Source organism: Rhipicephalus microplus, chromosome 7 (genome assembly GCF_043290135.1).
Source record: "Rhipicephalus microplus isolate Deutch F79 chromosome 7, USDA_Rmic, whole genome shotgun sequence".
In the NCBI taxonomy this organism is placed as follows: Eukaryota; Metazoa; Arthropoda; class Arachnida; order Ixodida; family Ixodidae; genus Rhipicephalus; species Rhipicephalus microplus.
Genome location: NC_134706.1, coordinates 102,520,682 through 102,543,462, shown reverse-complemented (window position 1 = coordinate 102,543,462; position 22,781 = coordinate 102,520,682). Strand labels below are relative to the sequence as shown.

The 22,781-nt window shown below is 43.8% G+C and overlaps 1 protein-coding gene across 1 annotated transcript in view; it reads right to left on the bottom strand.

Annotated features, from left to right (window-relative positions):
* Positions 1–3,127: 3,127 nt before the first annotated feature.
* The window catches only part of LOC142767584 (uncharacterized), a 94,497-nt gene continuing 74,843 nt past the window's right edge, over positions 3,128–22,781 (bottom strand). Inside the window, exons 7-9 of the mRNA XM_075869549.1 lie at positions 22,275–22,336; positions 18,277–18,357; positions 3,128–3,401 (exon numbers count right to left, since the gene is read on the bottom strand). Of these exons, the coding sequence (XP_075725664.1) occupies positions 3,265–3,401; positions 18,277–18,357; positions 22,275–22,336 (280 nt within the window). The 3' untranslated portion in view covers positions 3,128–3,264. The remainder of the gene's footprint in view (positions 3,402–18,276; positions 18,358–22,274; positions 22,337–22,781) is intronic.

The window sequence follows — 22,781 nt, the reverse complement described above, 5'->3', positions numbered from 1 at the left end:
TCTTGCTATCACTTTATCTATCTATCTATCTATCTATCTATCTATCTATCTATCTATCTACCTATCTATCTGTGTATCTTTTCTCTATCAATAGATTTACCTATTTATCTACTATATTTCTATTTATCTATCTATCTATCTATCTATCTATCTATCTATCTAGCCGCGCACAACTTTGAGATCTCTGAGCCGTTTGGATAAGGGTATCAATACCAAAATTGATACGACATACCATGACTGTATGACGAACATAAGTGACTAGTCTTACCATAAAAATCATATTATGTACGTTATTATTGTCATGATATACTTCACTTAGTCTTGCTGCGCCTGCAGTGGTTTCGTTCACATGACATTTTGCAAAAGTGTTAAGGTATGACATGACTAGATGGCAATTACAAGTGATAGACCCTAACGTAGAATTCGAGATATAGATATTACGTCTGTGTTGACTACACGCCACACTTATGGTGCACTCGTGGTGAATACAAGACGTGAAGGACGTCAATGGATGACGAAGATATGTGAATGGTGCAAACATAATAACCATGAGAAGCGTGTCATATGACATGACTACATATCACGCTCCTAATGTGCTCATCGCTGTTACGCTACCTTCACATATACCAAACTTTCTTTTATGTGACGCGAATGGACGATGAAGGTGCATGACGTGGCCAAACATGATAATTATGGCATGCGTGTCACCTAAAACATGACTGCACGCTACGCTCGATAGCATGATCGAGGCCGTTTCGCTAGCTGCACGTATACCAATGTTTGATTTGATGTGACGTGCATAGATGATGAACGTAAGTGACACGTCAAAACATGATAATCATGATATGAGTGTCAGGTAGAACATGACTACATGCTGCGCTCATAGCGTGCTCGTGAACAATTCCCTAGCTCAACATATACCAAATTTGGTATCACGTGACGTGTATAGATGACGAAGGAAAATGACACGTCCAGACATGATAAGCATGAGAAGGAAGTCAAGAGAAGTATAAATAACGTCTGCCTCACAAAATTGTATTGATTTAAAAGAGACATGTCAACCTTCCTCATCTTCACTCCGCATATAATCGATTCTAACTGTATGTGAAATTTGCAAATTTTTATGTATCATTTGTTGCCAAATTGAAAAAAAAAACATCAGAGCAGGTCAGTGCGGCACTTCAACTTTATGGCAATATAGATTTGCTGTGCTTCGCGAAAAATTCTTTAATAAAACCGATTGCTGATATCTTTGTTCCACTGACCAGGCAGCTATACAGAAAATTTTGAAATTTAAAAGGTCGACCAGAGATGCTTTCATCGACTTTACGTTGAATAACCTACTGATAACACCTGCTAGAGTATTAAGCTAAAATATCTAGTCTGATTATCGAAGCTCGCGAATTTATTTGAAGGGAAGCCAGGTTCGAAAATGGTATCTTGCATTTGGTCCAAAGAGTCGCCTGGTATGTGATGTTGTCGTGACAACGATAGACGAGAGGAAATATTGGCATGTGATATCTGGCATTCAAGTCTATTCTAAACATAGTTTCTGGTAGACCAATACAGCGTTTTAATGAACACAGCAATTCAACATGTACAAACCGTTTTACTGTCACATTCAATACTGACAAGAATCTTTACCCCGAAGATGAAAGATGTGTTTGCAGTGTTCTGTGTGGCTCGATAGTGCAGACACACTTTGCAAAATGGTTTTTTATGAATGAAAAATTTTTAGAAGAAGAAATACCAACGTTCCTCTCAGTATCTCATTATATATGATTGATATGTTGAGTTTAACGTCCCAAAACCACCATATGATTATGAGAGACGCCGTAGTGGAGGGCTCTGGAAATTTTCACCACCTGGGGTTCTTTAACGTGCACCCAAATCTGAGCACACGGGCCTACAACATTTCCGCCTCCATCGGAAATGCAGCCGCCGCAGCCGGGATTCGACCCCGCGACATGCGGGTCAGCAGCCGAGTACCTAAGCCACTAGTCCACCGCGGCGGGGCATCTCATTGTATAATCGATGCTTTTGGTACAGGTGCGAAATAGAGCAAGGTAGGCAATCTATATGCAGAGAAGAGAAGAAAACACCTAATAACACTTAAAGAAGGCTAGGGCTTTGCGTTGCAGAGTAAAATGCGATATCGCAATCGGGTTCCGTGCAGATCGCCTTCTCCAATGCTAGCCTCGTTTTTGGTCTCATTGCTTGCTTCAATCGTGTCCTAAAGCAACGAGTCACTGCGCGTTACATTGCCTGCTCGAAGCTGTGCTACAATACTTATTGCTTGTAGAGTCTTTTATTACCTTCTACTATATAGCTCCGCCTTTAGTGTATCGGCAAGAGGACCATTACTGTCCCGTAAGGAAACACGCAAACATCCCCAAGTGCTCACTTTGCTGATGTTTTTGCAGCTCACCAAAGAGCTCTTCGCGCTATAGGTATCGTAAAGTCGATTTTATCTCAGTGCGGCGCCACAACGAAAAGCTTGGCGGGAAAAAATAACCATAACGAAAAGGGGTCGCTCAAAATAGTACGCGATGCGTGCGTATCCTTTTCTGCATATGTGGGTGGATTGTGAAAGAGACTCACAACAAACGAGGGCATGCGTCTGTTTTCTGTGTGCCTCTGACGGCAAACGCCAACGAATTTACGATAGGGTGGTGCAAGAAACGGACCTCTCTTGTTTTTGTGCAGTGCCTATGTAATTTTAGGCAAATTCAGCTCTTCTTTCTCAATCCATAGGTTCTGACACACGGCCTGGATCGTTGCTTTTTCCACGGAATGCTAAATGCGTTCATGAGACTCCTTCGACAACGTGGCCGTCTTATGTAGTATTTCTTTTAGAAGAAGGTTCAAGCAGTATCAATGACTCTGCAACATATGTCCTGCCAGGTCATATAGACTGGCTATATTTATTTCTCACTAGGTTTGCGTCTTTTTCTTTATTTCTGCCGCAGGCAAGACGAGAACTTTTCGCTCACAAATAACGACGCTGACACCAGAGCCGGTGCTGCAATTGCTCCAGAAGCAGCTGTTCACCTCAGTTACAATAAAATTTGCTAACCTAATGGAGAAAAGACATCAAGAAACAAGGACGAAGCAACATAGACTAACCTTCATTTGAATCAGGCAACTTTATTACTACCCAAGGGTAAAAAAAAACTTTACAAGTTGTTTGCAAAGAAGCACTTCGAAGGCAATCTAAAAGAGCTAAGTTCCCTAGAAGTTGATGCTGGTGGCGTAACTATGACATTACCATCTGGGACATTCCTGAAGACTTGATGTGAACTGACTAGGCTTTACACAGAATTCTTCAGCAACAAACACGCACTCTTTTTTCAGCTTCTTAAAATCAGTTTGTGTGCTCCAAATCAAACAGTTCGTTTTCTCTGAAATGTGAATGCATAACCATTGATTAGTGTTTAATTTCGCTGCAACCTAATTACCGATGACATTTCATAATATCTTCAACTCAATGTACATGATATAATCACAACTTTATTTTGATACGAATTCTGTGTTAGTATAAATTATGGCAGATGTTCACTTTTGTTGCATATATCCCAGGCTGCAATTAGGATGCAAGTTGACTAAGCTTCGGTCAAATAAAGCTTTTTATGAAAATGGGAGTCATTGCCCTAGGCTGCATATACTAAATTTTTGCGCTTGAGATGTATCGGCACAATCGTCTTGCTCACTTTCAACAATATTCACCAATCAAAAATGCATAAAAGGGTTAACAGCAACGCAAATTATTGCTCGTAGCATGTGACTGAGAGAGTTTGGATTAGTATCCATGCACGTTCACCCGTCGGGGGTAAATTGCCGCTTCTTGTAGAGCGGCCAAAGTAGCTGATTATTCAAATAAAAGAAATTTTGCTCTGAGCTGGCTCATCGTCACCATCATCGTTTATTTGACCCTTAAAGACCTTTGTTACAATTACATAAGGAGGGGGGGAGGAACATATTACTAAGTTCAAAAAAAGCAGTGGGATTTGTACCCAGGTATACTAGGCGCTGTCGCAGTATTCTACCAATGAGCCACGCTAGTGCTTTCAGCTCGCTTGCAAACTTGTTTCACGCAGGCCTGATGTCGGGAAAGGAATCACGGGTATATGAGTAATAAAGCGCTTTATAACAGCAAAGAAACAACCAGGCGTGATATTATAATTGTGGTAAAAACCCACTTCGGGCCTAATTCTTCATCATCGCCAGCCACTTCATAAAAAGTTGGCAAAATATTTTGCAAGCGCATTTCAGATCAGAAAAAAAACTATGAAAGGCCGCTATTCCAGCTCTTCCAGTCACAGCGAAAGCTGGAAGAGCGCCCTTTCAGAGTCTCTATTTAACACTCTTTGGGTACCTGCTGCGATCTGTTTTGCAGGGAAACCACTACGCCATTATACATCAAGTGGTAGGCAGGCATTCACTATGTGATCTTTCGTTATTCATCAAAGAATTGGGGTACCTGATGCATATTTGCAACGAGTTTTGTGCCAATTATTGTGTGCTTTAGCTGACTGTAAAAATAAAAAAATTGTCAGAAGATTTTATTTGCCGAAATACTCCAACGTGGGTGAGCACCAAAGATAATAGGTGATCAAGACCATGTTTCTTAAAGGGTTGAAGCATTCGAACACCCTCTAGTTGTGCGATTCCCAGTATAATGTTTATTGGGGGCTGCAAGATACTATAACTCATAATAACGCAATTATTTTTGACCATGCATCACACCTGAGGAAGGCCAGTTTAGAAAAGAGTTTGAGGTACCACCACGGCTAGGTGTTAAATCGCTGAACTGGTACGCAGGAAATGCGGGTTCAAATCCCATAGTGTCCTTGTTGGTTTTTATTTACAAGGTGTTTCGTTATTTCGTGCTTTAGTGGTTGCGAGTGGTGGCGGCGGTGGACAAGCTACGGTGTTCACGAAAACTGCGCCGTGTTTTTATAACAGCTTTCGCTGTAACGCAAATATTATTATTAATTTTACTACTACTATTATTGTTACGATTATTATTATTATTAATATTATTATTAATATATTATTATTAATAATATTATTATCACTTGGTTTGAGTGAATAGAAAACATCACAAGAAAAAGGAAGGGAAGTAGCTGAAAGCTGTCACCTATTGGAATACTTATCAGGGGTTATATATAGGAAATTCGCAATTTTTACAGATAGTTTAGAAAAAATCACACAATCGACAGATTATCAGCACCTCAAATTTACATGGAAAGCCCAGTCGAGTCCGTCAAAAAAACTTGAAATTATAATCTCCAGATTCCGGTGCCGTGTCCCCCCGTTCAATTTGTATTTACACAGAGCTGGTTTGACACTTCCCCCCCCCCCTTTGTCCGTTCTGCGAAAAATCAGAAACTATTTACCTATATTTTGGCTCATGTCGTAACTATGCATTAATTAGAAAACGACTTTTATATATTCCATTTGCGAAGCTAGGTTTAAATATAACCACAGAAAATATTCTAAGTTTTGGTGCCTCTGTTTTGGGAAATTGCCACAGAGATGCATTCAATGCGGTGTGTAATTTTATTCAAGACTCTAAACGTTTGTCAACATAAAGCCCCCGTGAACAGATACTCAAATAAAAACCGGGTCGAAAAGTAATTTTCAATCCTGGATAAATCCGTGACATACCAAATTAATTGGGTTCGGCAAAACCAGCTGTCTGGTCACCTCCCAAAATCAAGTTGTAGCTACTTTGTTGTTGATTCTTTTTTCTCACTATCTAAATTTTTGGTTTCTTTCTTTTTTTAACATACTGTCTTCACTATACAACTCCCTCCCCCTTAATTTTTCGTTGTAGGCAATAATGCAGTTATCGTCCATATGAGACTATATGTTCTCTTGGCCAATCCCCCAGAGTGGGTACGAGCCATGCATTAGAGGATACAAATAAACAAGCAAACAATATTGGAGCACAATGCCTGCCTGCTCCTTCGGAAAAGGAAGGCATAGGGGAAATAAGGGAAGAAAGAAAGAAAGAAAGAGAAGAAGAAAGTTAAAAGAAAAAACACACACGCAAAAAATAGTCACATAAAAATTGTGTATAAACGTGATGCTAAGTCCGTCTTCGTTAAGAAAATAAAAAGACTCCGTGAGCCTGGTCACGCTTAGAGGCACGTTCTCCTTGGAACAAGCCATCATCAAGGGTCGTGCATCTAACTGCAATCAGTCCATAGTTGTATTTGAGTAGTGCTTGCTGCACAACAAGTTTAAGGCACTCTAAAATATCGTGTTTCAGTGTCTCGCAGAAGCAACATGACGAAAATATTGGACTGTCAGCACCTCTTTGACTGTATAATCTTTCGCGCACTTACACATAACTGACTCTTAACTAGTATAACAAAGGCTGTGGCACGATGACTCAATCCTCGACCATGAATGCGAGGAGGAAACAATCCACTTGTCCCACGCTGATCAGGATGATGTATTAGAAGATGACGGTGAATCAGTAGAAGAATGCTGTCAAACCGGCATAAAAATTCTCAGTTGTCACACTTGTTGTGAGCACAACTTGATGCGAGGCGATCGGCCCCTTCATTGTCAGGAATACCAACATGGGGAGATATTTACAGAAAAATCAGGGACACCACATGAAAAATACGTTTTGTTGCAGATTTAACAATGTCGCTTATAACAGGGCCATTGGAGAAGTACTTAGAAAAGGCGTAAAGAAGGATCTTAGTACAGACGTAAAGAAATTTGCTTATAAAAGTGTAAAAATTGTGCGCACAAAATTTACACATACAAGAGCACAAACACGTTGACTTCGGTAGAGTTTCCACTGGTTGCCAAGTTTAGGTGAGTATTAGAGTAGCTGTTTTAATGGGCACAAGGGATGCTCGGAGACGTTGACTACCGGTAAGTTATTCCATTCTTTCCTGGTGACAGGACGATAAGGACTGTTGAATGCAACGGTCCTACTGAAAAGGTGTTCTAGGAGGCTAGAGTTCTAGAGTATAGTGGGTGGGAGAATTTGGGAGCCACGCAAGTGAGGAAAGGCTTTTATAACATGCGACATAAAGAAAGTCGAGAAAACTTACGTCTGTCAGCCAGATTCTGCAATTTTAAAGAATCCTTCATAAAAGTTATGCTTCTTTTGTGATTGTAATTGGAGGTGATAAGCCGGGCAGTCTTATTCTGAACGGATTCTAATGCATTATTCAGATAGGTTTGGTGAGGGCTCCAATTGGAAGATGCGTACTCAAGCTTCGTGCCAACGAAGGTTAGGTACGCAATTTTACGGATGTAACTAAGTTTTTTTTTCAATCAACGACCAAGTGTGTAATGTTATCCGGCCATGTGAGTGAGTTACAAATGAGCACACCAAGGTATCTGCAATTGTCGACTCATGCCAAGTTTGTTCAGTTTAAATTGTAGCCATAATGAGTGTTCCACTGCTTCCGAGATACGCGCATGATTTTGCATTTGGAAACATTCGTCTGCATCAACCACACTGAAAAATAATTGTCAACTAGAAATACATCACTTTGTGAAATTTTGTGATCTTTAGTTGTAAATCTGCGGTAGTAAAGAGAGGCAGTCAACCTCAAATAAATGAATGGATGGTGATATCCTTGACGGTGGATTGTTAACGTACGTAAGGAAGAGTAAGGACCCGATAATTGAGCCCTGAGGGACACCGGATATGACCGGAGCAGTAGTGAAGTGAAGGCAGGATCACACTTTTTTCGTGCTTTTATCCATGATATCAGTTTGTATGGCAGTGGTATTCATGTCATCAAGTTGAGCGGTCGCAACAAGCACAACGTTATTGGTCTTGGTTGATTTTTACAAATATAACCAAGACAACCAGTGATTCATGAACTAGCTTCATAATATGCTTTCCGTGTATCTCACTTCTACATCCTATAGTTCAATTGAACTGAATTTCTCTGTTTAGCTTTCGATGTACAAGTTCATGCTATTGTTGGGAGGCAGCGTCAGGACTCTGGTGCCAGGTGTGCGGCACCACATCTGGTACCTATCAGACCACCATCTACCGCAGTTGTTTTTTGCAGTGGTACGAAGAGAAGTGATTCAAAGCTCTATCTGATACCATCTTTCAATATCTACGACGAATATTCCACATTCTTTTACATACGCACGAGTAGGGCAACGCCATGTTTTGTGTTTATTCAATTAGGCTGATCCCGTTCTTCCTGCATTGTCTCAAAGGCCTGTGTCTCAAGGCCTGTGCTTCATTGGCAAAAGCCTGTGTCTCAAAGGCCTGCCGTTTACGCCCACGCATCTCTTTATCGAAGGAAGGGCGCAGAGAAATGTCTGTGAACAGACTCTACCGGAACGGCGCGACCATGTCTTTCCTGTATGTGCAGCTAAACGACTCGTTACTGCAAGTGCACGTTGTAATGACTTCCAAGCGGACACGTTTGCCTCGGAATAATTCTGCTGCTTCACCATTTGATGCTCCACCAGTGAAGAGCATGATCATCGTTGTCGTGAATCTTGTGTAGGCAGCGAGCACAGAGTGCCCGCGCAGCGAACTGAGTCAGCTGCAAGACCGGGCACCCTCAGCACACCTTGTTCTGCCGGAAGACTGCGCTTGTTTGTCCTTTTTCTCTCCTTCTTGTTTCCGTTAGTTTTTTGCGCAGTTACATACCTTACGGGCACCCTCGTCGTCTGCGCAAGCTGGCGTGACAATCAGAAGCACCCCATGACCTTATGACTGCATGCCAAATCAATACTCCTTCCTTTTTCATTTTGAAAAGTTATTTTCAAGCGCTTGCTTCTATCTAAGACGGTTTTCTCGCTTCTCGTGTTTTTACGTTATACTAAGCTCTAGAGATCGACTGGGCTCAGGACCGCACCCCTCAAGTCCTGATTTTCCAGAGGGCCCGCGCAAGGAAACTCTGGTTTAACCCTTCCTGATTCTGCTTTAACCTGATCAAATACGTAGGGTAGACACGGTGTGCAGTGCGTGTGGAGAAGAGGAGAAAATTGCGGAACATTTGATAATGTTCTGTAAATGGCTTCATCCTATAGGTTGGGATGATGGAGCAGAGTTTTTCAAAGCACTGAGGCTCAGGGACAGGGATGACAAAATGGATTTTAAGCGGGCAGAATTAACTAGAAGGGGGTTATCTACTTGGTGGCTAAAGCCAAAGCACGAGTGAAAACTAAACCTTTCACTGCTAAGTACCTGTCCTCAACTTTCTATTCAAAAGAAAAAAAGGTATAAATCTAGTTTTTGGTTCACTAATGATTACGGCTGGGTGGCGTTAGCCACCGCCCGATCTAAAGGATACAGCCATATCAATGTATCCATCCATCTAACCATCTCCGAATGGGCCTAGCCAGACGAAGCTTCATAAACTCGCAGTAGTGGGAAAGATATAGAGAGGCAGTATCTAGTTGAGGCAGCTAGAAGACGACTACGACGAAGAGCCGAGTCCGTGACTCGATCTGCGAGCGGTAACCAGTAGTACCGATAAACTTAAAAAAACTGCATTTGCTATGGGTACCTGGCCACCGCGGATTATATTTGAACGAAATGGCGGACTCATTAGCAGCAGTATCCCTGGGTGGGCCCACCATCCCAGTTTTGCCAGATACGGCTTACATGACAGGGCTAAGGTTCCGAAATACTTGCCTGCAATGGGAAAAGGTAACTTGGATAAGTACAAAGATTTCGAGCATTTAAGCTATTGCTGGAATAAACAGTGGTGTGTATCTCGCCAGTTCAAGGTCACTTATACCAGATTGCGCTGTGCAGTTCCACAACTAATTTATTACCTTAACAAAGCTTGGCTCAAGGCGTCACCGCTATGCATTTGGTGCAACGAAACTGAAACAATTGAACATTTATTTTTATTCTGTCATTGTTATTCTTATCAGAAAAAAAAAGATTTTAGTTGCCCGATTACAAAAGCTAGGGATACAAGGAAATCTACATGTAATTTGATCACTTGGCGGAACTTCATTTGTTTACAGCCACAGGAATGTATGCTCCACTGTGTTTGATTGCATCAACGCAACTAAAAGATTACCGTGCAAGTGAACCTCTACCTTTTCAGATCTTTAGTTTATAATTCGTAATAATGTCTATCAAAAACAAGAGATGGTTTGACCACTTGCTCAGCAAACATTTTTGTTTTTCTGGTATAGTATTATTTTTAAAGTACTTTTTTTCAGATTGGCTTCTTTTTCATTTTAGTTCATTTAAGTATCCTGCCGACGGTTCTTGGCCCATCCCCCTATGTGGGTAAGCGCCTTCCATCAGAGGTCATCAGCATCAGTATCAGCATGAACCGAGCAACGTGCGGCTTTGAGTCTGCGTGCGACGCACAGCAGTGAACAAAGGTTTCTCGGCAATTTCTCACGGCGTACCAGAACTCTTTTGACCTTCCTATTCAGGGTTCATTTTGTGCCCACGTGTTTGTAGGGTATTTGAATGGCGTAAGCTTCCCTTACCAGGCAGCTCACTCCTGAAGAAAGCCGAGTGTCAGGCCGGAGAAAGCCTGTGCCCGTTTTGTGTAATCGGCGGGTATCTGGTGGGAGGTGGGTTCGAACCCACGACCTCCCGCCGCCGAAGTGGACACTGTAACACAAAACCACGGCTGTGGTACAATACAGGGCTGCATGAAATGCACTGGTATGTTCGCAAGTACATACGTTCCTGCACTGCGTGTCAGCGACGGAAAACTACTTTTCATGCCTCTGGCGAATAACAACCATTGCCGTGTCCAGCTCGGCCGCTTTATAGATACGGCATCGACATCTACGACCCACTCCCTGGTACTCCTGCTGGAAATCGCTGGATTTTCTTGCCCGTTGTCCATCTCACCCGTTACACGTAAACCGCCACTTGTCAGCCGCTGTTGCTCATAGTCTCGTCTTGTTCATCTTGCGTAGTGTTATCCTTCACTATGGCGTACTAGCTGAGATGCTTAGTGACTATGCGCGTGCGTTTCTATCGCACGTCGTCCAGGAGCTTTCCAGTGAGTGCAGTATTATTCACCCACCACTACGAGATATCAGCTACAGACAAACAGTTTCACGGAGCGCTTTAACTACACTTTCAGTGATATGCTCTCTATGTACATATCTTCTGACCATTCTAAATATGACTGGGTACTTCCTTTCGTGACATGTGCGTGTAATACACCCATGCGAACAATTACTGGGTTTTCATCTTTTTTTCTACTTTACGGACGTGAGCGCATTCCTACGTTTGACACAATAGTTGCTTACCGCCCAGATGCCTCAGAATACCGCCCAGCCTCTGAACTTGTTCAGTGTGCCGAAGATTGTTGCCAATTAGCACATTCATTTACGTCTGTCGCACAATGCCTTCAAACAGAACAGCTTGACCAAGCCAAGCCTGCTAACAGCTTCTCCGTAGGCCTATTTGTATGGCTTTCGGTTCCATTCCAGTCCCACGACATCTCCCAAAAGGTCGCACTTAAGTACAATGGTCCCTACTGTATCGTTGAATGCACATCACCGGGCAACTACGTCGACGGTCTAGTGACACCTGCCGATGACAGACGATGCCTTGGTCATGAGATAGTCCACATCAGCTGCTTAAAAATTTACTATGAACCCCTTGTGCTTGCTGCGCCGTTAGGCGCCAGGATGGCTCGTCTTCACCACCAGGACAAGTGTAGTGGGGAAAAGATAGAGAGAGACAGTATCTAGTCGGAGTAGCTAGACGACGACGGCGGCGAAGAGCTGAGCCCGTGACAGTGACTGATGCCCCCAAAACCTGACAGTTGGTTTCAGTCAATAAATCCCCTTATATTGCTTTCTGTTTTGAGCCTAATAAAGTTGTTTCACTCACCCACTGACCACATTTTTTTCCCCTCTCATCGTTCAGGTAAAGTAATACTTCATGGAGGGCCTTGAGGCTTTTAACGACGGAGCTACTTAAGATGGTTGTTAGTCCATACTAAGTGAACAGAACTTTGTCTTGTCTTGTCTTGTCGCCTAGGATATATTGGCTCATACCCACATGGGGGATTGGCCACACTGTACCTCATAATAGATAATTTTTACAACGCTTGCTAAAAAAAGAAAGAGAAATCAGATAGGAACAATAATAATGTTCTTTTAAAAAAAACGTGAAAAAGTGCAGAAGAATGCGATAAACAAGAATATATAAAACAAATTAACAAGACGGAGGAAGGGGGACAAAGAATTGGATATATCTGGCAGTATCACAAGCAGCGAATCCTTCCGGTTGCCTGAATGAATTTATGTAGCGCTGACAGAATAGCACTGCGGCCCACACCCAGCTGACTGGCTCCAAACGATAATAGGGTGGATTGGCGTAAACCGGCACGTGCTTTCTCTGCCCTCTTCGTCTGCAACTTCGCTCATACAAAACGTGTGCCCGTTTGTCTCTTGTGGCATGCAACAGCTCTAGCGGGAACGAGTGCAGAAATGTAGCGAGGAAAAAAAACAGATCGATATAAGAAAAAAATACACACAATAAAAGGGATGAAAAGATGGAGTGACTCAAGAAAGAACTTGCGGAACGCTTGAGTGACCCTTCCAGAGTAGGGGATGTGGTATAAGGCGTCGCTACCGACTACAGCGCTGTGCGGTGGCACGCGCTCGGTGGCCGCCACGGGGGAGAAGGAGAAGATGAAATAAACAAGATGTCTCCGTTTATGCTGTGCTATTCATTATGCACGATGTAACATATTTTGGCGACGAGGATTCACCAGCCCATGTGCTACCGGCCTGAACCTCATCTGTGCCCTCGTTTATTGCCTACCATCTTCTACGATGAGTATTTCGGGGCTACAGCCGCCACCTCCGTTCCTGTCGTCACCTGGACACCCGGACATTCCATGGGAGCAATGGATCCAGGCTTTCAAGAATTACATGGTTGCTTCGGGCGCCTTCGACCTACCTGCCATTCGTCGGAAGGCGATCCTGCTCAACTGCTTGGGCTTGGAAGGACAACGTATCTTCCAGACTCTGACGACTACTGACGACCCGTGCCTCGTGCCTGCGAGCGCTGCGGCAGGTACACTGACGTCCCCTAGTCCTGATGTGTTCGACCGCGCCATCGCGACGCTGGAAGGTCACTTCAAAACCACGTTGAACGTCACTGCAGCGCGTCACCGTTTCCGTCAACGTACGCAGGCCCCAGGTGAGACTGCGGCTGATTACGTCACCGCGCTGAGAAGTCTTGTAGGAGCATGCAATTTCGGTGATCTAACGGACGACATGATACGCGACCAGCTCATAGAGAAAACCACAAGTGGATACTTACGTGAACGCCTTCTGCTGGAAGAGTCTCTCACGCTTTCTAAGGCTCTTACCATTGCCAAACAGCATGATCAAGCGACTAATGAAGCAAGAGAACTTGCACAAAATGACTTGCAAGTTCATCGTGTAAAAGATACTTCAAATCACAGAGAACGGCATTGTAGCACATGTACTTGCTATAACATGCACGGTCAAAGTCGCATATCTCCGAAAGAGCAAGTATGTTATCGTTGTGGTTCTACGGCACACCTTGCAAATAGCTCTCTGTGCAAGGCCAAAGCACATAGGTGTCGACAATGTGAGAAAATTGGCCATCTTGAAAAGGTGTGCAAGTCATTGCGGAAGTTTGAGAAGAATGTTCAGCATGTAGCGGAAGGTAACGATACAGCTGATCCAGACGACCATTTAAGTGTTTGTCAGATCTGGAGCCGTAAGAAGGGAATTTACGCAGCGTTGGAAATAGAAGGAATTTCTGTACCATTTTTGATCGATACAGGATCATCGGTTTCGATCCTGGCCGAAGAACTTTACCAACGCTATTTTTCTAAAGCGTATCCACTGAAGTCTACATCCGTCCAGCTTCTCGATTATTCAAAGGCAGCAATTCCTATACAAGGATGCTTCATTGCTACTGCCTCATTTCACGGCCGATGCACTTCTGTTCTACTATACGTTGTGCCTGGGGGAACGACCATTCTGGGATTAGACGGCATCGCTGCTCTGGATATGAAGATCCAAGGGTCACCGCTCAGGTGTCTTCTAATGACGCAAGAAACTCCGGTGCTACCTCCAGAATTACGTTCTGAGTTTGAGCACCTATTTGCAAAAGAGCTGGGAACTGTGAGAGGTTTCACTCACAAGGTCAGAGTTCGCGCGTCTGTACAACCGGTGGCCAGCAAACTGAGACGACTGCCACTTGTCATTCGCGAGCAAGTCTCGGCAGAAGTTCAGAAATTAGAAGCTCAGGGCATCATTGAGCGTGTCGACTCTTCTGAGTGGGTCTCCCCTATTGTCGTAGCCAGAAAAAAAGACGGCTCGATTCGCATGTGTGTTGACTTACGGGAGCCAAACAAAGCTGTGGTAGTAGACAGTTTTCCTTTGCCACAAACTGAGGAGCTCCTGAACAGCCTGGCTGGGGCACAGCGTTTCTCGAAGCTAGACTTAGCTTCTGCATATCACCAGTTACCGCTCAGTTTAGAGAGCCGTGACCTTACCACGTTCATCACTCACGATGGACTATTTCGCTTCAAGAGGGTTTGCTTCGGACTGGCGTCGGCGCCATCAGCGTTCCAGAAAATGATGCACATGATCTTGAAAGGGTGCAAATGTGTCCTATTTTACATTGATGACATCATCGTGTATGGGCGATCCCGAGAGGACCATTTGGGAAACTTGCGCGCTGTATTGCAACGTCTTTCTGATGCTGGCCTCCGGCTCAACAACAAGTGTGTCTTTGACGTGGCAGAGTTGACTTTTCTAGGTCACGTTGTGAGCGCCAAAGGATTATTTCCGTTGATGTCATCCATTGAGGCGATAACAAAGGCACCATCACCTACAAATATTAACGAACTCCGCTCGCTACTGGGGCTTGCAGGCTTCTATTCCAAGTTCATTCCTCATTTTTCGGATGTTGTCGAGCCAATGCGCGCCTTGCTACGAGGACAAGCCTCTTTCGTTTGGAGTGCGGCAGCACAGAGCAGTTTGGAGCGCCTGAAATCTCTGCTCACATCTTGCGAAGTGCTTCATCTTTTCGATCCTCACTTGCCTGTGTTCGTTACAACTGATGCTTCAGGATATGGATTAGGTGCAGTACTTCAGCAAGACAACGGGACCTCACTGCAAACTGTCGCATTCGCCTCCCGCACACTTCAACCGCATAAGCGGAAATACTCAGTCGGCGAACGTGAGGCCCTTGCCTGTGTTTGGGCTTGCGAACACTGGCACGTTTATCTATGGGGACGACCTTTCATCTTACGAACGGATCACGCAGCGCTGGTTACGCTTCTTTCGACGAAAGGCACCGGTCACCGACCATTAAGGATTGCGCGCTGGTCCTCACGGTTGCTCTGCTACAACTATACCGTCGAATACAGGAAAGGTAGCGAAAACGTCGTGGCTGACGCTCTCTCCAGGCTACCCGTCCAGAGTTTAATCCGCGATGCACCAGAAGAGGAATTTATCTGTTTGTTGTCTCCCGTAGTTACCATGCCAGAACTTCAAGAAGCAAGTGCCAATGATCAGATTATCTGTGAAGTTAAGCACTTCACGACTACTTCTTGGCCTGACAAGAAATCACTGTCAAAAGAATTGCTACCTTACTTTTACGTGAAGGCTGAACTCTCTGTTGTAAGTGATATCCTATGCCGGGGTGACAGGATTGTCGTGCCTGCAACGTTGACACGCCGCCTTATGGATCTGGCCCACGAGTCACATCCAGGCATTAGTCGTACCAAAGCTCGCCTGAGAGAGTCCTATTGGTGGCCATGCATGGATAGTCACATTGAAGAACTGGTGCGCACATGCGTGATTTGCCAGTCTTGTGACAAGTCCGCACGTACCTTTCCAGCGCCACTGCAACCTGTTCCTCTTCCTGACGCGGCGTGGGAAAAAATTGCCATCGACATTGTGGGACCTTTCACGCAAGCTTCGGCCGACTGCCGTTTTGCGATTACTGTTATTGACTATTATAGCAAGTGGCCTGAAGTGGCGTTCGTGCGAGATGCGACCACGTCTACAGTGAAGAAGTTTTTACTTGAACTTTTTGCGCGAGAAGGCTACCCACGTAGTATTGTATCCGATCATGCACCACAGTTCTCTTCAGCAAGCTTTGACGAGTTTCTCACGGAGCGTGGAATAACGCACTACAACTCTTCCGTGTATTACCCACAAGCTAACGGCTTGGTGGAGAGATTCAATAGGGTGCTGAAGTCGTACATTCAACTAGCCCTGCTTGAACGTCGTGACGTACGAACAGCCATGCTTGATTACCTGCAAGTATATCGCTGTACGCCTCACGCGACTACTGGTGCGACACCCGCTGTTCTTCTTCATCGACGCCAACCTCGCACCAGACTTGACATATTGGGATTGCCCGACAGATGCTTCAGCACGGACCCGTCAAGGGCGATTGAACAGCTACGAGAGCATGTCAAAAAGAAGCAAATGATCTCGAAGAGCTACACCGATGAAAAACGTGGAGCCAAGGAACCCAGTTTCGTCGTTGGTGATTACGTGCGCGTTAAGACAACTGCAGCTCACGGTAAGCTGTCTTCACAATTTTCCGCGCCCAAGAAGATCATTGGAAAACGGGGACCGGCCTCGTACCTTTTGGACGATGGGCGTGTGTGGAACGCATCTAAGTTAATCGCAGTTCACTCCGGAGCGGTCAACAAAATGAAATCGGGCACCCCTGCTGTTATGAACTGGACACCTGCATTTAATCGGTCTTCTCATGCATTACAGCCTGAAACCGCTGCCCTTATGAACTGGTCCCCTGCATCTGATCGGTCATCTAGTGCGCCCCAATGGGACACATCAAGAGCGGATGGTCATGAAAGGGCAGACCCCGTATCATCTCCACCAGACGGCACGCAAGCTTTGACCAGTCCAGGATTTAATGCGCCTGCAAGGAAAAGCAAGCGTAAAAAGAAGACCCCAAAGAAATTGAAGGACTTCGTTAGGAAGTAGACAAAAACAGTTTTGTGTGTTTCTACCATTTATTTTTATTTTATTTTTTTTTTTTTTTTTTTTGCAAGAGGGGATATGTGGTATAAGGCGTCGCTACCGACTACAGCGCTGTGCGGTGGCACGCGCTCGGTGGCCGCCACGGGGGAGAAGGAGAAGATGAAATAAACAAGATGTCTCCGTTTATGCTGTGCTATTCATTATGCACGATGTAACAGGGGCGATACCGCAATCGGCACCTGTGCGCATTGACTTCTTAACTGATAGCATTGCTGTTATTCTCGACAGACGTGTCCATCGTGCATGTCGAAAAGAAACAATTGATTGTATGCGTCGAAACGGCCGAGGAAAGCTATTCTAGAATGTCTTTCTGTAAGTAGAGCCAATAAATGCCCGCTACATCGCCACTGTTATCTTTGCGGTTCAGTGGAGAATAAAATACGCATGCGTATGGCAACACGTGAACTTGCGCAGTTATATGTGTGAGCGCTTGGTAATGGGTGGGCCTTCAACACACCCACCCCATGTGCAGTTCACATGCGTTGGCATCTGGTGTAAATCTACGCTTCTGCCACCTAATCCATATGTTAAGGAGACTTCTTATACAACCTAATTACACTAGTGAAAATGACATAGCATTCTCCACATACTTTGCTCCTCCCCCCTATTCTGTCAGTATGGCTTGAGAGGAAATGAATTAGCTTCATTAGACCTAATAATTTAGTATACGCAGAGCAATGTATTCAAGTGCCATGGCCGATACTTAAAACACCGTGGAGAACAAGCAAGGAAGTTAATACCGCTGTTTAGGGTTCCAGGTGTCTGCTATCACAATAATAAATGTTTAAGCTTACGTGCTTGTCTTTAAATAGCCCTATAAATTTTACAGTTTGAAGGCTAGGAGTATAGATTAGAATGAATTACAGCTCCTATAATACATTTTCGGAAGGCGTTGCTCAGCACTATGTTTCGAAGAGCGAAAGTTGTCGTAGAACTGACTATTGTTCAGCATTCATAGGACGTGGAGAAATTTGTGTTTTTGGCACTCTCTTATTACATCGTATGCGCCAGGTAGAATAAGAGGAGATTGTTTGAAAAGCGCTAGATTATCTTCTACGAGAAGCAGAAACTTGAACTCACTGCTGACAGAAAAGCACAAGTTACAAAAAAAAACATTTAGCATGAGTTGAGATGCGTCTATCCTTTAGGTTCATGGTGAAAAGTTATGAGTACACATAAAAATATGTAAAAAGTGATGAAACACATACACATATTAGTTACAGTGGTTATATATTGCATGTAAAAATGTATACGCACCGCCTGTTGGTGGCAAGCTTGTTCCCATAATAAGGCATTCATTTTTCGCGTAAAAAAACTCAAATGTGAGGCGTGGTGAACCTGCATAAAGGCACACAAATGGAGCACAAGTTTTGTTGACGCTAGGTTTTAACTGCATGTATACAGTCATCCATATTGTATTAGGTACCGAATGCAGATCAGTAGACTTTAAAGTTGATTGTTGAAACAGCTCAAAATAACTACGGATACGATGCTGCCTTAAACATTTAATCATTACACCAAGAAATATACTTCCGCTGACACCATAATCTCTAGGCTTGTTCAGCGTGTTTGAACAAAATCCCTCACTGGTTTTCATCTCATCAGTTGATTACTGTAGTACATTGAAAGCGCTCCAGTTTGCTCTGCCACGACTTGGTCACAAGTGCTATACTTCTTCAGTTCAAGGGCTCAAGAAGTACGGTTACCGAGAAAAGTACCACCTTTATTGACGACAGCTCTTTCGTTGAGGTTACGGTCTGCGAGATAACACATCCTTTCAAGCCCTCAAGACACTACATTGACTTATTTTGCACGTGCCTAGTGTCTCCCATAGCATGAAGAAGGCTGCTGCGTGGTTCGGGGTGATTTGTTTTTTGGCTCCAACAAACTAAGGAACATTTCTAAGAAGGTTGATTAGAAAAAAAACAAGCCTAAAATCTTTGTGGAAAGACCACTCAACAAACTACGCTACAAGCAAGTGTGAAGGGATGTCTCACGTGTGAGATTTCGACATGGTGTGGAAGTTCTTATATCAGGCAGATAGGTCACGGCCCACAAAAGCCACAGCGCAAGCACGACAACACACTGAAGCCAAGAAGTGACAGTGATTAGCTGTACACGTTTGGCTGTTATTTAAAATTTAAAGAGCCCAAAGACGTGCGCATATATTAATACCGGACTACAGGCAATTTGTCTAAAGCTTTTGTGATGCAGCATGTGTTATTGTACTATCTATACGGTCACGGCCGATGTGTTCACATGTTCTCGCCCTAGGCTGGTAAACATCTAGGTACCTGTATGCCACATACAGCGCCCCGGCAAAGACATCGTGACAAAGGGGCGCGCGTGCTGACAAACCCCTGCTAGTGCGTGGCTGATACTGCCCGCTATCAATTCTGACGTCAGTTACTTTTGCTTACTGTAGAGCATGTTTTCTTTGCGAACATTACAGTACAATCAGCAACAAAATTAAGTTTTTGTGATTGTAGTTAATCCGCGCATATATTTCAATGCGTGGCTTCAAATAATAATTGTTTCAGTGTTTGATGCCTCCCAGTAAGTAGTTGGCTATATTGTCTAAAATAACTATTTGGAAAATGTTTATTCACTAAGGATATAAACAGGTGCTCTGAACATATAACAGATTCAATATACTTGCTGTGTCGTCTGCTGCAAAAATGTAGTTTATGAAAATAAATTGCGTGAAGTTAAAGGTAATTCGTGCCACGTACGCGAAACAACTATTCGCCTATATCTGTTTAGGTAGGTTGCCGTGCAGAGAACCAGTGACATGCTATGACCGTCTCCAGATCTGCCTGGCCCGGTGACGTTTAGATTGCTGGGGCCTATTTTGGTCCCTTGTGGAGAAAAATATCGACTCACTTGCTGATTTGCTATGATAAGGTAGTATATATGTGTTGAAAAGATAACCATTGTTTTCGTGACTTGTCAGTTTGAAGTATGTAATTGGTCTTTTACCACAATGTATTGTGTTGTTTTTTGTTTCCGTGCTGTAGAAACTCCACTGTAAGGTGGAACGTGCACATGAACAGCCAAGAGGGTACAAAATAACTAAATACTTCACAAATTATTAAAGCCAAAAATAATAAACAAAAAAGAAACAAATAAAACTTCTATGTGGCTTGGAGACAAAGCGAGTGGGTAGGAACTTTCGTCTGATTCGCAGGGTTTTGCATAATGACCCATATAAGCCCAGTTTCCTACATATAGGATGCTTCTTTCATGCACTGTAACCTCACTATACTTTTAGTTGATGACTAGCGCCACTGACACGATGTCGAGCAGGTCACATTCTCAACGTTTACAAGCCTAGGCATTGCTAGCTTTTCATGCATCCTACGTGCAGAAATTGATAACGATGTAATAGTATGCCACTGGATAGATAACAGTATTGTTACTTTTGTTTCCAATGTCATGATGTTCTGCCAACGCAGTGGTGAAGCAATAATTAGGAGAAAAAGAAGCTAGAGTCACGTATAATAGGCCATTACTGAGAGCTAAGCAAAATGCCAATTTGAAAGGTGTAGACAGGGCAGACGAGAACATCTCCGTGTACAACTCGGCCATGGGTAGAGAAAGCGCTAGTCTTCTTTGTTTAGCTACCTTCTCAACACATCGGTGAACATTGCTCAGCAGTTGCATAAACTAGTAATGAAACATTGAGCACATTCTCTTTGAGAAGCCCATTGCAAAGGCCTCCTTCAAGAAGTATGGGTCAAAGCCCTCACGCGGAAAAGGCTGCCAGCCGGCAAGACAACATGAAAATTGCTTTTATCACACCGACTACATATTCCCCCATTAGAATAAGGTGACAATGTGAGCCCATACGAAAAGACAATCAAGTGCCTTGAGAAGTGCAATGTTGTAGTGCACGCGAAATGCTTCAGAGCTTTTGGTTGAGGGTATAGGTGCACTTAGCAGTAGCATTTATATGAACACTGTCAGCTCAATTTCGCCACTTGCGTTGCCATCAATAACCGCATATATACACGTACCTATATATCGTAAAACACAAGAAAAACAAATTATTTCAGAAAGAGACTCCGGCGTGCAGAATTGAACGTGGGATATCTGAGTCGTGAGAGCATGGCCTTTACCACTGAACCACGAAGAAGTACCTCTTTCAATATTCAAACAGAAAGCTATTTATATTAACAACTCACTACTTGTGATGGACATCTCGGGAGAAACTATCGTGTTTTACTATAGCCAGCAAGATGGCGCAAAGAGCGCGCATCACCATATCGTCATGATGCGGTGGCGCACGCTCTCATCTCCCACGAGTACTTTGCTCCGTAAAAAAGGGGCAGGGTGGATGCTCACTGGTGCGCTTGCCTATCTCAAGAAGGAGACAATAGTACGCTTTGGCTGGCATCAGGCTTTCACCAGCGCTATTCTGATGTGGGTACCGGGCGCAAAAAGGTCACTGAAATTGTTGCACAGTCTCCAATAGCGTGACGGGTGCGGTTTTCAGACACAGTGAAGTAACAACTGAGACATAAATTCGCGTTCATCTGTACTTGAAAGTACGTTCTGTGCGTCAATTATGCATAAAAAGTGCGGGGTACGTTTCGATCTACTTGTCATTGTGCGCATAAGTTTCTATTCTGTTGCTGTTGCGTTGATATACTCGCTTTTGCAGCAAAGCTGTCACTTTTTTAAAAATATTTGTTTTGCCTTTTTTTCTGAGTTTTGGCAAATGTGGATTCAACGCCAATTATTCTATATAAAAATAAAAAATAGGCTTTATCACTGCTATTGTTTTATTATCAACTATTTTGCCGATAACACTAATTGACCTGAAAATTTTGGGTACTTTTACTGAGAATTCTCGATCATTTTCGAGAACACGGCTCAGAAACCATTTCGCATCTCTCGATTATGGCATGAACACGAGCTTGCGGTCTCACGAGCTTGCCTTTCCCCAGAGCCAGCACGAAGACGACACAAAGACGGTCGACGTTATCATTCCTGGCGAATAATCGGTTACGGCGATGAAGCCAGCGTGCAAGGATCACTAAACGCGTCACAGTACTATCTCTAGGTGCTGAACGTGCTGTTGAGACCCCGCATGCTGTTCACAATCGAACTAAAGTAACAACTACGCAACTGACGCAACTCAAACTTTGTAAAAATGTAAATGTATACTAAGGTGCCGAGTAAATAAAGGCTGCCTCTCGGGCTTGAAAATTCATCAATACTCCGTTCTTTAATGTGTGTGCCATGTGCCTTACCGTTCACTATAATGTCCACATGTTGCCCAATGAGCTCCTTCGTGAACTTAAGAGTCGCTGTCCTGCAAATGTCACAGTCAGTTAGATTTAGGGCATATTTCTTGAAACACTCTCATAGTGCAAACTTAGGTCCTGTATCAATAAAGGTGACTGCGCGTCACATGTTGCCAGGTCTACAACTTTTGCATTGATACCCCCTTGCAAGAAAAAATGATGACGTGCACAGTAAACAAGAATGCAGAAGACTGCAATTGTTCGTGCCTTCTGCAAACAGTTATAGATCGCGTGCAGCCCTTTCCTCTGCTGAAGGAACCGGCTCGCCGAGCAGAACCATTTTATGTCTCCTCATTCCCTGCTCGAGTAGTTCTCTGCTTCAAGTACACTTTATTGAACGAGCAGCAACAATTTCTCGCAAATAAGAACTGGCACAGTCGTAGGAAATAATGCAAACGGTTATTATTGGACGCGATTCTCATGTCCACCTTGTGAACTGCTTACTTCGGCCTA